General features: G+C 43.9%; 1 protein-coding gene across 4 annotated transcripts in view; it reads left to right on the top strand.

The window, feature by feature from the left end:
* Positions 1–65: 65 nt before the first annotated feature.
* The window catches only part of TTC13 (tetratricopeptide repeat domain 13), a 76,282-nt gene continuing 61,266 nt past the window's right edge, over positions 66–15,081 (top strand). For 2 of the 4 annotated variants that reach the window (XM_043925140.1, XM_043925141.1), the window contains exon 1: positions 66–415. In XM_043925140.1, the coding sequence (XP_043781075.1) occupies positions 151–415 (265 nt within the window). In that variant the 5' untranslated portion in view covers positions 66–150. The remainder of the gene's footprint in view (positions 416–15,081) is intronic. The other 2 variants (XM_043925142.1, XM_043925143.1) reach the window with 1 other exon arrangement.

The following is a 15,081-nucleotide window of genomic DNA, read 5'->3' on the forward strand; positions in this document are numbered from 1 at the left end:
TAGGCTGAGCTGGGACTACAACTCCCAGCGGGCAGTGCTGTGACCACCCCTTCTCCCGCCCCCTTACCACAGCCCACCTGCCCGCCGCGGGTTAAGGCTGGGAGGGCGCCGCGCGCCGTGAGGGCCGCCGCACATGCGCCTTGAGGGAAGATGGCACCTGCCGGCTGCTGCTGCGGCGGCTGCTGGGGCGGCGCTGTGGCCGCCGCGGACGCCGCCCGGCGCGTCTTGGTGCTGCTGCTGCTGGGGGTTTTGTCTGCCGGGCCGGGACCCGGCGCCTTAGCCACCGAGCACTACTCGCCGCTGTCCCTGCTCAAGCAGGAGCTGCAGCACCGGCAGCAGCAGGAGGCCCCGGCGGGCGGCGGTTGCAGCCCGCAGTCTGGGGACTGGGGGGACCAGTACTCTGCCGAGTGCGGCGGTGAGTGGGGGGCGGCGGGCGGGCGTCGGGGTTGCGGCGGAGCGCCTGCGCGGCTGGGCCGTAGGGGCTGCGGGCCCTGGCGGCGGTGCTGGCCGCCCTGGCCTCGCTGCAGCCGGCCGCGGCGTGTACCCCTGCGGGAGCCGGCTTCTCGAAATGTTGCGCCAGGGCCGCTTCCCGCCGCTCGCACCCACGCCGCTGCGCGCCCTCCTCCCGAGGCCGCCTTGGGGAGGGCAGTGAATAGTGAAAAAAGCTGGCAGCATTCTCCCGAGGCCGGGGCGGGCTCTCTGCAGCCCTAGCAACTTTTGAAAGGGTGGAGGAGGAGATGGCAGGTGGCCCGGGGCAGCCTCAGTCTCGCTCCGGCCCCCTGCGGGTGCTGTGTGAGCGAGGGAAGGAGCAAAAAGGGCCGGACCCGCGCCCGGAGCGGGGATGTCTGGCTCATCTTAGGTCTGGAAATCAGATTTGCTGACCTCCCTATTGATGTTTTGTATTATACATAGCCTCCGAGAATTTGATCCCTGGAAAAAAAAAAGGAGGGAACAGAAGAGTAACCTCATTGTATCTGTTCACTGACATCTTGCTTCCAGTTGTTTAAGACTGACCTGTGGTCTCTCCGGTGTCTCACAGAGAGTAAAAGTAGCCCTGCGGGCGCCCGTGTATGTCAGAGCAGTGTGTGTGTGTTGGCACTGGACCAGCTCATTCATTTACATTGGGCACTATTGGCCTCAGTTTATTCCTCAGAGGCAGGGTACATATGTCCATTTTTTGAAGTTCTGTAGTGGGTCCTTTTTGGGTTCGCTGGTACCTGTAATGCAGGAGACCTGGGTTCAGTCCCTGGGTTGGGAAGATACCCTGGAGAAGGGAATGGCTACCCACTCCAGTATTCTTGCCTGGAGAATCCCATGGACAGATGAGCCTGGTGGGCTACAGTTGTCCATGGGGTGGCGAAGAGTCAGACACAACTTAAGCAACTAACACTTTCACTTCGTGGGCATTTTTACCTTTCAGTCCCCTCCCTTCTCCTTCCTCTTTCCTCTTGGCCTGTGTGAGTTCCCTTAAGGGTTGCTTTTGAAACGTCAGGGTCTGCTTGACTCATAGGAGCTGGCTGGTTGGTTTTATGGTCTGACAGCCGTCTGGCATTGTGTACCTAGGAAGGCCATAAGTATTTTTGGTTGAGATGAAATGTCGAGATTAGCACAGTGTGATTTCCTTTCAGCACAATCTGACTTCCTTGAGGAAGTCTTACTCGCTGAGGGCTATGTGACTTCTGTATTTTGTAGTAGGCCATGGCCAGTAACAGCATAAATGCACAGTGGAAAGAGAATAGATTTTACCTCTGTCACTTTCTGTGACTCTGATCAGGTTAATTGCCTGTCTTTGCATAATTGCCTCCTCTGTAAATTGAAGACTGTTCCCTAATGACAGGGTTTCATTTTCTTCACAAGGATGCTGTGAGGAAAAGGAGGAATAGCTGTCATGCACGTATGCAGTGCTTGCTGTGTGCCAGGTGCTGTTTTAAGAACTTTAAGTTGGTGAGACAGTTCTCTTAGTCTGTTAGAGCCCCGGTAACTATGCCATTGGATGGTAGCTCCTTTTCTAGGAGGAGAAAACGGAGGCACAGTGAAATCATCACTTTCCTGAGGGCCCACAGTAGGACAGGGAGGAGCCCAGTTAGTCAGACTCCTGACAGAGTTTGTCTGAAACACTCAGTGGTTAAACACATTTGTAATATTTACAGGCATAGAGAAAGTAGTGTATAAACCTTCCCTTCCTTTCCCTCCTGTATTCATATGGTGCTCAGTGACTAAAGGAGACCCTGATTCTAGGCAGTGAAGGATATAAATCAATCTAATTATGAAATCAGTTGATTTTGTTGATCTGGATGACACATTTTCATTTTGTAGCATCAGGCTCTTTCCAATGGTTAAGAGTCCTCGTTGGAGCCAACTCTGACTTGTATTATGCTTATCCCCCAAATAATGATAAATGTCGGTTTTCAGAACCAGGGCATTTGGAAGAATCCTGTTCATCCTCCATGCCTTCACATACAGAGCCTAATGTTCTCTGCTTCAGAGGATGAACAGAGGCTTTAAGCATTATTTAAATGTTTCAGTTTTCTCTTTATCTCCTCTGTGTAATGCTTACTTTCTCAATCTTCCAGACAGCCTCCCCTGGGCTAACATGAAGGTTCCAGTAGCAGCTGGAGTGGCGTGGCTGCTGCCGCTGTCACCCCAGGAAGTAATTGCCGGGGTCAGCTGCTTATGCTCTCTGGGTCCCCAGGCATTCCCATTAGTGTTACTGGCTGCAGTATGTGACAGAAGCCCTCTCTTTTGTGGTAGAAGCTCGCCCAAATGTTTCTCTTATTTCTCCATCCTTGTCCTAGACAAGCAGGTAGAAGCAAGTGAAACCTACCTCAGTCCCTCTGTTGCAGGAAGAACAGATGCAGCAACAAATTCAGGATTTAGAGTGAGCCAGACATAGCCTGAGGGGCTCATGCTCTGCATCCGAACGAAGCTCCTAGATGATCAGGATCAGATCTAAGCAAGTGCCAGGATCCAGAACTAATCAGTTATTCAAAATCAAGATATGACCTCACCAACTATTAATCATGTCACTGGACTATCCAGCCCCAAATGAAGCCAGCCCCTCTTCAGAAGGTGGACACAGCCACACAGTGGCTTTTCAGGAGCCTTCCCACTACTGCTAGATAAAAATAACTGAGTTGGTGGCTGCATGAGCCTGAATCTGCACACCTTTGGATGAGCTGTGTACGTATTCTTTCAAGACAGAAATTTCAGTGAGTGTAGGGCTGAGGAGAATGGCTGGTGGGAGCTGTCGGTCTGGAGAGGACAGTGGCTGGAATCCAGGCCCCAGGGAGCAGCCTCGGGAGGCCCGGTTGCCCAGATGACAAGCTTGAATGGTCTCAGTGCCATGGGACTCAGCCTGGCTTTCCTGTTCCCCAGCCCCCCTTCAACTTTTTCTCCTCTAGCACGTTTTTACATTTTGCATTTTGTTTGAATAGCATGTGTAACCACAAACTTGATACTCTGTTTTCCTATGGTGAAAATCATCTTACTCTTTTAAAAAATGAATACTGTAATGTACATATTTTTAAAAATAAAAGTAAATGCTCCTCCCCTTCCTTGTTATCTTTGCCCTGTTTGTAGTTTGGAATTGTGGGAAGAAATAAGGAACAGAAGTTCACCCCGAATTGTTTCCTCTGGTTCTATACTTGTCAACACTGCATCCTTATTTAACACAGTGCTTGACACTGAAGCAGGTACTGTTTTTGTCTCCATTTTACATAGGGGGAAACCGAGGCAAAGAGAAGTTAAGAATGGTTACTCAGTAGAGGGTCAAGCCAGGGTTTGAACCTGGCCTGTCTGTGAACTACTCGTCAGTAATATTTGCATATTAGTATAATTTGTGTGGGTTGCTTCAGTTGTGTCCGACTCTTTGCAACCCCATGGACTACAGCCCACCAGGCTCCTCTGTCCATGGGATTCTCCAGGCAAGAGTACTGGAATAGGTTGCCATTCCCTTCTGCAGGGGATCTTCCCCACCCAGGGACTGAACATGTGTCTCCTATGTCTCCTGCATGGGCAGAAGTATTCTTTGCCACTAGTGCCACCTTCTTACTAATATTATTGATAAAGTCCCGTGCCCTTTAGCTTTGTTTGTTGAGAGTTACATTCTTAGGTGGCTTGTCCTGGGATTTTACGTTTACATATGTGCAGGGTTGCTCCACTGAGTCTAACGTTTTGGACTGTAGAGGGGACTGGTGTGTTCTTTAACTGAAAATCTGCGTGTTTGCCTCGTGGATGCTCCTCAGTGTCGTAGGTGCTGGGGTTACAGCACAGTTCCTCGAGCTCCTCCATGGAGCCTGTGTTCTGCTGGAATAAGGAATCAGCATGCGATAGGCCTGGTGAAAAGTGCCTCTAGGAACAGAGTCGTGTGGGGATGCTTCTTTGAGAAGCCCTGGGAAGGCCTCCGCTAAGGTGACAGGAGCAGAGGCTCAGATGGAGTGAGACTTGGAGAAATCTGAAAAGTGTGTTAGTCGCTCAGTCCTGTTTGACTCTTTGTGACCGCATGAACTGTAGCCTTGCCAGGCTTCTTTTGCCTGGCAGGGATTCTCCGGGCAAGAATTCTAGAATGGGTAGCCATTCCCTTCTCCAGGGGATCTTCTAGGGATCAAACCCGGATCTCCTGCATTGCCGGTGGATTCTTTATCATCTGAGTCATCAGGGAACCGCGGTATCCTTAACCTGACACCCTGAAGTCACAGATCTGGTAAAGTAAGGTCTAGTTAAATTGTCACTTGTCCATTGATTCAAGAAACCAGGTTTTCATTTCTGCTCTTCCAACCAAAGTTAAGCTGCATCTCATTCCAATGCGACATTCATCTGTATTAAATATGTCTTTACATGTTCTTTATAGAAGGCCCAGGTGTATTTTACTTCAAACGTATACATTTCTAGTACTTATTTCAAAAATACTTTTGTTTTCCTTATTTGAAAATGTATTAATAGAACAGTAAATTTATGTGACTTTTTCTTGCTACTGTCTTCTTGAGAGTTTTTTGTCTACTCCTAGGTGAGGTGGTTTAGTCCTTGATGTCTTTATGGTCATTTTCAGATAGCCACCTTCATCCAACTGGTGGTGTTAGCAACTATCCATGCTTAATGCCTTGATCAAATCCAGTGATTAATTTACAACCTGAAGTAATTTTCTTTAGTTTGTTGAAATTAATAATCCCAGATTTGAGTTTATTTCATTTTCTCACTGTTCTTTATGGAGAACTGAATATTAATGTCTGTCTGATTTGGGAGTTTTAACTGCCAGATAAACAAGGAAGTAGCTGTGAATGTAGCTCTGTGTTTTCGACAGTCAGACAGACTTAAAGATTGTCAGTATTTATGGTCTCTCTCTTAATTGAGGAATTGGTTTTTTAAATACATGAAATTGATCTTATTGCTCACAGCCTTAAATTATGGCCGTGTCTTCAAGGTGGTAAGGAATCAATAGAGGGAAGCTTCTATAATGAGAGCCGTTTCCTCTTTTATTCTGGCTGCGGGGAAGTTGAGAGCCAAGTTTTATGCCCAGTCATGGCAGCTGTAAGTAACTCTTTCAGTTGCAGTGTTTCCTTGACCCCTTCTTCCCTTGGCCCTGATTTTCAGTGTTATTTATCATACACAGTTTTGTGGCTGATCTCTTCTGATCTTTTTAAAGCACACAAACAAGTTTGCCAGTGTAAAGGAGCTAGTTTATTTCAAGCACAGAGGTTGAGGCTTGGAATGATGAAGAGATCCGTGTATTGTTACCTCACCAGCCCAGGCCACTGATCACTGGGAAGGTGATTTTTTTTTTTTTTTTTGAAAAAAAATTTTTTTTTCAGAAAATCATCTGATTTAGGGGTGGTTCTTTGTAGTGAGCAGCCAGTGAAGCTGATATCCTATGGTATTTGCATTTGTTGTTCAGTTGCTCAGTCATGTCCTACTCTTTGTGACCCCATGAACTGCAGCTATCCTGGCTTCCCTGTCCTTCACAATCTCCCAGAGTTTGCTCAGACTCATGTCTGTTGAGTTGGTGATGCCATCCAACCATCTCATCCTCTGTCATCCCCTTCTCCTCCTGCCTTCAATCTTTCCCAGCATCAGGGTCTTTTCCAATGAGTTGGCTGTTTGCATCAGGTGGCCAAATTATTGGAGCTTCAGCATTAGTCCTTCCAATGAATAGTCAGAGTTGAATTCCTTTAGGATTGATTGGTTTAATCTCCTTGCTGTCCAAGAGCCTCTCAAGAGTGTTCTCCAGCACCACAGTTCAAAAGCATCAATTTTTCAGAGCTCAGTCTTCTTTATGGTCCAACTCTCACATCTATACATGACTACTGGAAAAACCATAGCTTTGACTATGTGGACCGTTGTCTGCAAAGTATTGTCAGCAAAGTAATGTCTCTGCTTTTTAATATGCTGTTTAGGTTTGTCATTGCTCTTCTTCCAAGAAGCAAGCATCTTTTAGTTTCATGGCTACAGTCACTGTGGTATTTGCAAATGGTGTTTTCATACTTACTAGGTTTTTCTTGTAGAGCTGGTGTCATTAAGAACTACTTTTATTTTTTACAAGTTTCTGTACGCTGGTAGATGTGTTCTGCTTTGAGTGACCTGGTGGCTCAAACAGTAAACAATCTGCCTTCATTGCTGGAGACCCGGATTCAATCCATGGGTTGGGAAGATCCGCTGGAGGAGGGCTTGGCAGCCCACTTTAGTATTCTTGCCTGGAAAATCCATTGACAGAGGAGCCCGGCGGGCTACAGTGTCGTAAAGAGTCAGACACAACTGAGTGACTTAACATTTTCACACTTTCACTTTTGGATGACAAGGGTTATTTTTTTCCCCCCTGGACGCCCGCAAAAAATTCATGGCCTGGCTTTTAAACTCTAACTGCGTGGAGCATGACTACGCGAAGTGGCAGAGCACTTTCTCTGTAAAAACTTTTCAAGAAGTGTCTTTGACAGTGTGTAGAGACGGCTTGGCTTCTTTGCACTTGATAGATACTTGGCTGACTAACCAACTTATACAGCATCTCCTTTTCATAATGTAGTGTTTCCAAGAGGTCATCTTTTCTTTTTGTTTAAGCTTGTTATCTTGCAGACAGAATATGTACAAAATTTATCAAAGCAGAATTTTAATACTTTTCACTTTGGGTTAATGCTTTCCACCATTTTCCATCTGCTATCTTTTTTATTTTCACTCTTTATTGAAATATGACATATGCAGAAAAATGCTTCTATCACAAGTATAAAGCTCCCGAAGTTTTCCCAAACTGAGTAATGGAGGTTAATCAGATAGGACCCCAAACCAGTAACTGCTATCTGTTCTTAAGCATGTTGATAGTCTTATTCTGTGTCACCCTGGTTTTATTGGGAAATATTTGCTGTGGCTTCATCTCTGACTCAGGAACTGTCACAGTGCATGGACTCTGCTCGGTGCTGGCGTTCTTCACATGGACACCCGGGGTCCTGTGTAAGGAGGTCTGTCCTCTACTTGGCACCACTTCCGCACAGGAGATCAGCTGACTTCTCTTGTGACTTTTTTCTGCCTGTGTTTGGGATGTTCTAAGTGACACCATGTTTCCTTGTCAATAATGGTTTCACATCACTGCCTAGATCTGCTTCAGCTTCCCCAGTAGAGATGATGATGTTTGACAGTAGGTGTGGGCTTATGAACAAGTCTTCAGCTCGTAAAAGTACACTTTGCGCATCGGATGTGTTTTCAGTCCAGCTTAAGCTCCAGGCTAAATGATCAGCCTTGGCGGGTGAGGCCGGCTGCCCTGTCGGTGGCCTGCAGCACCCGCCACCCAGTTCTGTTCTTGAGTTGGTGCTGCATAATTTGCTTCCATGCTTCTTTTTCCATTATGTGCAGCTGACCAGCTCCTTTTCTTTTGGGTTTATACATTCTGTACATGTGTTAATACTTTTATGTGAGTTAATACAGCTTCAATCAGATTATATTCATGTTTTGCTAAAAAGTCATTGTCTCTTTAAGATGGCTTTTTCAGATCCTTGTTCTAGAGGATTAATTATATATGTTGACTTTGTAATCTAATTCTCCGTGGGCAGCCTCTATTTTCAATTTGTTTTATGATAACTTACACATCTCAGGTACTGATAAATAATATTAGAATAAAAGAAACATATAAATTCTTGAGGAAGAGAATTTTCCCAGTTACTACTTTTCCTGTTATTACGGTCTGAAAGAAAAGTACCACTGGGGACCATCCAGGAAGTTAATATACAGCATCTCTGATACTGAACCGAACTTGAGTCTGCTTGCCCCCAGCACAGCAAAGCTGATCTGCTGATACCGGGTTGTCGTGAAGGAAAGTTCAGTGTTTATTTGCAGGGCACGAAGCCAGGAAGAATGGCAGCTTATGCTCAAAAAACCCAAACTCTCCATAAGCTTTCAAGGAAGAGTCTTAAAGACAACATTTGGGATGAGAGTTATAGGCTGTGGATTTTCTTCTGATTGGTTGATGGTGAGGTAATTAGGTGATGTTTTGAGAATCTTAATCATCAGCCTTCTGGTTCCAGCCAGCCTGGGGCTACAGGCTTGTGGTCAGCAGGCAGTCACCATCCTCCACCTGGGTGGGCTCTCCCCTTCTGCAGAACATCTCCAAGATATGCATCAGATTGTTATGTATATCCCTTCAGGAGGAACTGGGACTTTTATTGCTGAACTATTATTTACGCTACCATTACTTTTCTTGCTTTGAATTGACGCTTTTGAATTGTGGTGCTGGAGAAGACTTCTGTGGATCCCATGGACAGCAAGGAGATAAACCAGTCAACCCTAAAGGAAATCAGTCCTGAATATTCATTGGAAGGACTGATGCTTAGGGTCCAGTACTTTAGCCATCTGATGTGAAGAGCCAACTCATTGGAAAAGACCCTGATGCTGGGAAAGATTGAAGGCAGGATGAGAAGGGGGCCTCAGAGGATGAGATGGTTGGATGGCATCACCGACCCAGTGGACATGAGTTTGAGCAACTTAGGGAGATAGTGGAGAACAGAGAAACCAGTTGCTGCTGTCCATGGGGTTGCAGAAAGTTGGACACAACTTAGCAACTGAACAACAACAACTTTCCTTGCTTGACTGCTTTTTGTTAGTTTCTGTATTCCCTCACTTCCCTACATGGTTGCTGCTTGCATCTGCTCTTTGAAACTCAGGGAAGGCCTAGGGAGCTAAAGCCTTTTTTCTACAAACAAGAAAAAGGGGCTATCGAGGGGCTTTTGTACCTGGTTTTGTACTTGGTTTCAACAATTCCCACTTTTCTTTGATGCTCCTCAGTCTTGAGGGGAACGGGCAGAATGAGAAAGAGAATAAAGTTTTGAATAGAAAGGTTAATCATAAACTTGGCAGGACAACTTGGTGTTAGGGGGACCCAATTTCATCCTCAACAGTGGTTGTCTTACAAATGTGGAAATTGATAAAAGCAAAGGTACTCTTAAGTTAATGCCATGTAGCACCTGCTTGGCCTTCAGGAAGCTCCTCCAGCCACAGGTTACCCTACAGTTGGGACTACAATTGTCAATAAATGTCTGGCACTTGACTTCCAAGTTCTAGCTCCTCCATGGGAAAAGCCCAGTCATCCGCGTGTTCAGGTGAACCAGGCCCACCATCTGTTACACCTAGAGTGAAGAGGTCAAGTGATGAGCATGGCAGCAGCTGTGGAATTCCTTATAAAACATTTTCCTGCAGGGATCGGCCGTGGGGTTTGCTGTTGGCACACTTTCAGTTTTTACTTGCAGGACGGGAATGTGTGCCATATGCGCTCTCCTTCCAGTGACACGGCTCCCCTCAGCAGGAGGTAACGCTCTCCTCTTATGGATTGAGAAGGAAGTGATCAGGAGAGAACTTCCACACTTTCCCACCGTCCTAGCTGCGGTCCGGTTGTCTTGGAGGGTGCCTCTGCCTCGTGCAGCATTCTCCACATCTTCCATCAGCATACAAATGGCTATAATAGCTCCCATCTTGCAATAAAGACAGGACCACTGAGTCCTTCCAGCCACCACCTCATCTCTTTGTTTACTTTCACCGCAGAATTGCTCACAGAAGATGTTTGTATACACTGTCTCCCTGTCCTACAGTCAGGTCCCATATCTTCACCAGAGACACTCTTATTAAAGTCGGCTGTGTATTAGGTTTAGGAGGAAAAAGAAAGAAGTTGGATGGCATTGCTGCAGTAAATTTTTACTAGGACCCTGCATTGGTATGATGAGTGATGACAAATGTGCTGTGTACCTCTGTCCATGGAGTATCCTGGAGCGTAACTGTGGCAAATCTTCGTCTCACTGTTTCTCTGTTTTGTGACCTTGAACGTGTCCATTAACATTGATCGTCATTCCGCTTGGGTACAATGAGCCCAAAATATGTTCTACCAGTTTCAGAGAGTGGAGCATCAAAAAAAAAAAAAAGTTTGTGAAATTATTTTGAAAGCTGTAAAGTACTGTGGAGATCAAAATAACTTCAGGAAAGCAGGAGGAAGAAATTTTCAGGAAAGAACCAGCAATTTTAGCCTAGATGTACATACTAACATTTCACAGTGATTCTGTGAACTGTATGCATTATGTCTATTCCTCACAATTGCCCTATGAGGGTATGTGGTGGTACTTATTCCTGTTTTACAAATGAAGAAACTGAGGCTAAGAGAATTTCAAGAACCTGCCGAAAGTCAGACAGCCAGTTAGGCATCTAATCTGAGTCATCCTGTGCTCTGAACCACTCTTACTTTGCTGCCAAACTAATTAATTACATTTGATGTCAGGGAAAGAGTAGATTTAAATATTAAAAGAAGAGCTGATTCTTTGAAAATACAGACATTAATTAGAGACTAATTTAGCAAGGCTAATCAAGAAAAATGAGAAGAAACAAGTGCAGCTGGCCCTTGAACAATGTGGGTTTGAACTGTGCAGGTTCGGTTACACATGGATTTTTTTTCAGTAGGAGATGCTGCAGTGCTACATGATCTGTGGTTGGTAAATCTGACTGTGGAACTGCGGATTCAGAGGGCTAACTATAAGTTGCACACACATTTTTTAACTGCACGGAGGATCAGCACCCCTGACCCAATTGTATTTCCCTTTAGGAATCATTGTAACTCCGTATATCTTTATGACAAAGATGTAGAACAATTCTAAGAAACAATTCTAAGATCCCTCCTCAGAAAAAGGTAAATTACCAAGTTTATTTTCCCTCTGCCTCTTAAATATCTTGTCTCCATCAGGGTCAGCTCTTTTCTTCTCATTGAACTTAAGCTTCCTAAGCTTTCTTAGAGATCCCACCTGCTTAATCATCCACCATTAATGATTATCAAATTTATATCTGTAGCTCTCTCTTTCTCTGAAATCTCCTTACTACACACAAGACAGCTGCTGGTTTAGCATCTCATGAACACTTGCTTAAATCCAAAGTTAGCGCTTTACTCCCCTCTAAAAGCACTCCTCCTCTTAAACTCCCAACTTCAGTTCCTGGCACAGCTCCGCATTTCTAGCTGCACAGACTGGGCATAGTGCCTCTTTCCTCTTCCCGAGCTCAGCTTTACTCAAAAAGCCTTGTCCTTTTTACTTCCTATCTCTTTAGACTATGACCCTGTTTTAACCCAGTGGCCTCTACCTATGTTGGGACTTCCCTGCTCTTTAATTGGTCATAGCCTCCACCTGGCCTTCCTGCTCCAGTCTCCAGGCCTCCTGTCACCACCATCAGGGATCTTCCTGCTGAAGCTTTCTGTGGCGTCTTAGTATTAAAGAGGAAAGGAAATAAATGAACTGGATACTAAGCTTGAGAAACTAGAAGAGAAAATAAGGGGAATTGCAGGACTGAAAAAAACATAGCCAGAATAAATGAATTAGAGCAACAGTGAAATTGATCAATAGATCCAAGACCTGCATCTTCAAACAAAGAATAAGATAGATCAATCTGAGAAGGCCAACATGTGAATAGGGAGCAGATGCAACTGTCTGTAATGAATGAGGGGGATATGTGCACCACTGGAGAAGCCATTAGAATTAAGAGATAACTGCAGAGAAATCTCTGCTAATAGGTTAAAAATATGAAGCAATAGAGAAATATTCAGAAAAATGATGTGGAAGAAAATGATGAGATTCTTGTTTTGAGAATATTTCTGCAGTAATCACAGTTAAATTACTTGTATGACCTGAACAATGAGAAAAATAGACATTTCCTAATTTCATGGAAATCTATATCATTTAAATATAGCTAGGTTATTATTAGAAGATAGTTGACTCCATAGTGAATTAAATATTTTTAAATTAAAGAACAAATTTAATCTCCTAGGCCAGACAACTCTAGTTACAACTAGAACAAACTATTTTCCTATCACAGACCTTTCCAAACCACCACCAACACTGATGCCAGAATCCGATAAAGTTGGGAAGTGGGGGAAGGAAAGAAAGCTGTTAACATAGTTATAAAAGTCCTGAGTAAAATATTAGTAGACTAAAGCCAGCAAATAAAAGAATAATCTGCCTTGATCAATTAATTTATTCTAGAAGTACAAAAGAACATTCCACTTTGATCACTTGATAGATCAGAGGAGAAAAATCATATGATTAGCATAGAGAAATATAAAAAAAAACCCCGATAAATTTCAGTCACCTTTCCGGATTTAAAATTTTTGGTGAAGCAGAGAATTCTTCCTTTATATGGTAAAATATATCAATCTCAAAATAGCTACATAGAGCAGCTTCCCCCTGGATGTTTAAAAATGTTAAATGAAAAAGTATTATTTTCAGAAGTTGAGGAAATTCTGGGTCATCAAATGACGTGTTAACGTCAAGAATAATCTGGCGTGCCTTTTATCACTAGTGTTGTTGAGCACTTTGGGGAGGTTTTACCCAGTACAATAAGATGCTAAGTGAGTATAAATATTAAAAAGACTTTGATACAATTATGTGTAGTTGATATAGTGATCCACTGTAAGACATTAATAGAGCAGTTAAAAGTTCAATAATGTGGAGGTAAAAAAAAAAATAATAATAATGTGGAGGTAAAATATTCACCTCTAGTCAATTAAGAAGACGAAAGATTGACAGCATGCTGTATCTCTGCCTGGACTGCTCTCCCAGTCCTGCCAGTCTCCCATGGACCTTCACCTGTCAAATCCTTAACTTTGTTTAGATCTGCCTTTACTCTCAAGCTCTGGGAGTTGGTGATGGACAGGGAAGCCTGGCCTGCTGCAGTCCATGGGGTCGCAAAGAGTCAGACACTACTGAGTGACTTTCACATAAATCATCTCAAAGATTTTTTGTAAAAAAGAAGTCTAGAAATAGATCCCTGGGCAAGGAAATGGCAACCCACTCCAGTATCCTTGCCTAGAGAATTCTGTGGACAGGGGAGCCTGGTGGGCTGCCATCTATGGGGTAGCATAGAGTCGGACATGACTGAAGCGACTTAGCATGCATGATGCATTGGAGAAGGAAATGGCAACCCACTCCAGTATCTTGCCTGGAGAATCCCAGGCACAGAGGAGCCTGGTGGGCCGCTGTCTATGGGGTCACACAGAGTCGGACATGACTAAAGCGACTTAGCAGCAGCACTGGTCTAGAAATAGATCCCAGTGTCTACATGTCTTACAAAGATGGCATTCAAATTGATAATTTCATAAGTGACGCTGAAGCAACTGGCTAACCATTTGGAAAATAGATAATTAGAAATTATTCCCTATATCTTAGGCCAGATAAATCATATGACTTACAAATTAGCAAAGGACATATGCAATTTGGACTTCCCTGGTGGTCCAGTGGTACAGAACCCACCTATGAATGTAGGAGGTGTGGGTTCAATTCCTGGGTAAGGAAGATCCCCTGGAGAAGGAAATGGCAACCCACTCCAGTATTCTTGCTTGGGAAATCCTGTGGATTTCATACCTGGTGGGCTACAATCCATGGGGTTGTGAAGAGTCAGACATGACTTAGTGACTAAACAGTAACAACAACAAAAGCAATTTACAAAGAGCTACAAATGGCCAATAAATCAAAAGGTTAATCTTACAAGTACTGTGTTCAGATTGGAAAAGATAAAAAGAATGGCAGTACTCTAAGTAGAGAGAGAGAGTGATGTTATACACTGCAAATGGGAATGAAATTACTTTTAAGTATTGGGATGGAAATGGAGCAATATAATGGAAAGTGTTAAAATTTTTGCCTTAGCAATTACACATGTTATACTTTAATTGCCCAGTAAATTAAATTTGCGAAAAATATAGCCCAAGGATACTCACTGAAACAGTATATTAAGGAAATAAGAAAGGACATCTTAAATATTCAATGTGAGGAGCGTGGTTAAATTCTATGCAATGGAATGCTGTATAGCTGTTTTAAATTATATAGATGTTTATTTGTTGAAACTGAAAAGAATTCTGCAAAGTGGAGGGATTGTTAGAATACACCCATTTTCTATGCAGTGCTTTAGCACAGTGCTCAGTGGGTGGTAAGTTCTCAAATTGTACCTTTTTTAAAAGGTAGGAGAGATAGGTTATAAATTAATGCATACTCAACTACTGATGAACAAGCATTACTGCTTCTTCATTCTTGTCAGACTAAAGTCTTTCTCTGGGTCCATTACTTAGCCTAGTCTGACCACTTACCTTTTAAACTCACATTGTTTTATTTTCCAGCAGCCCCCTCCTAGCTAAGGTTGTCAGTCCACTGCCCCTTTGCATTTGCTTGCCAGTTTGTTTTTGTATACCACTCCTCCTGCCTGGAATACTCCTCCCCTTTCTGCACCCCAGTCTGAACCCATCCATCCTTGAAACCCCACTGTGATTTGTGAGACAATATTCCGGCTTCAGTCTCCGCTCCCCACCAGGGCTCATGTGAGATTTCAGCTAAACTGGGTCCTGTGGTTCCTTGAACATGACTGCTGAATTAGAGCACATTTAAAAAAATAATTTATTGAAGCAAAATTCACATAACAAAATATTAACCATTCTCTAGTGAACAAGTTCAGTGGTATTTAGTACATTCACTGGTTAGTGCAGTTACCCTAAGACATTTCCCATAATTCCAAAGTAAATTCCCACGTCATTCCCCTCCAAGGTGCAGTCTGTGTCTGTGGATTTGCCTATTCTGGGTATTTCGTATAAATGGTACA

Source organism: Cervus elaphus, chromosome 15 (assembly GCF_910594005.1).
Source record: "Cervus elaphus chromosome 15, mCerEla1.1, whole genome shotgun sequence".
Lineage (NCBI taxonomy): Eukaryota > Metazoa > Chordata > Mammalia > Artiodactyla > Cervidae > Cervus > Cervus elaphus.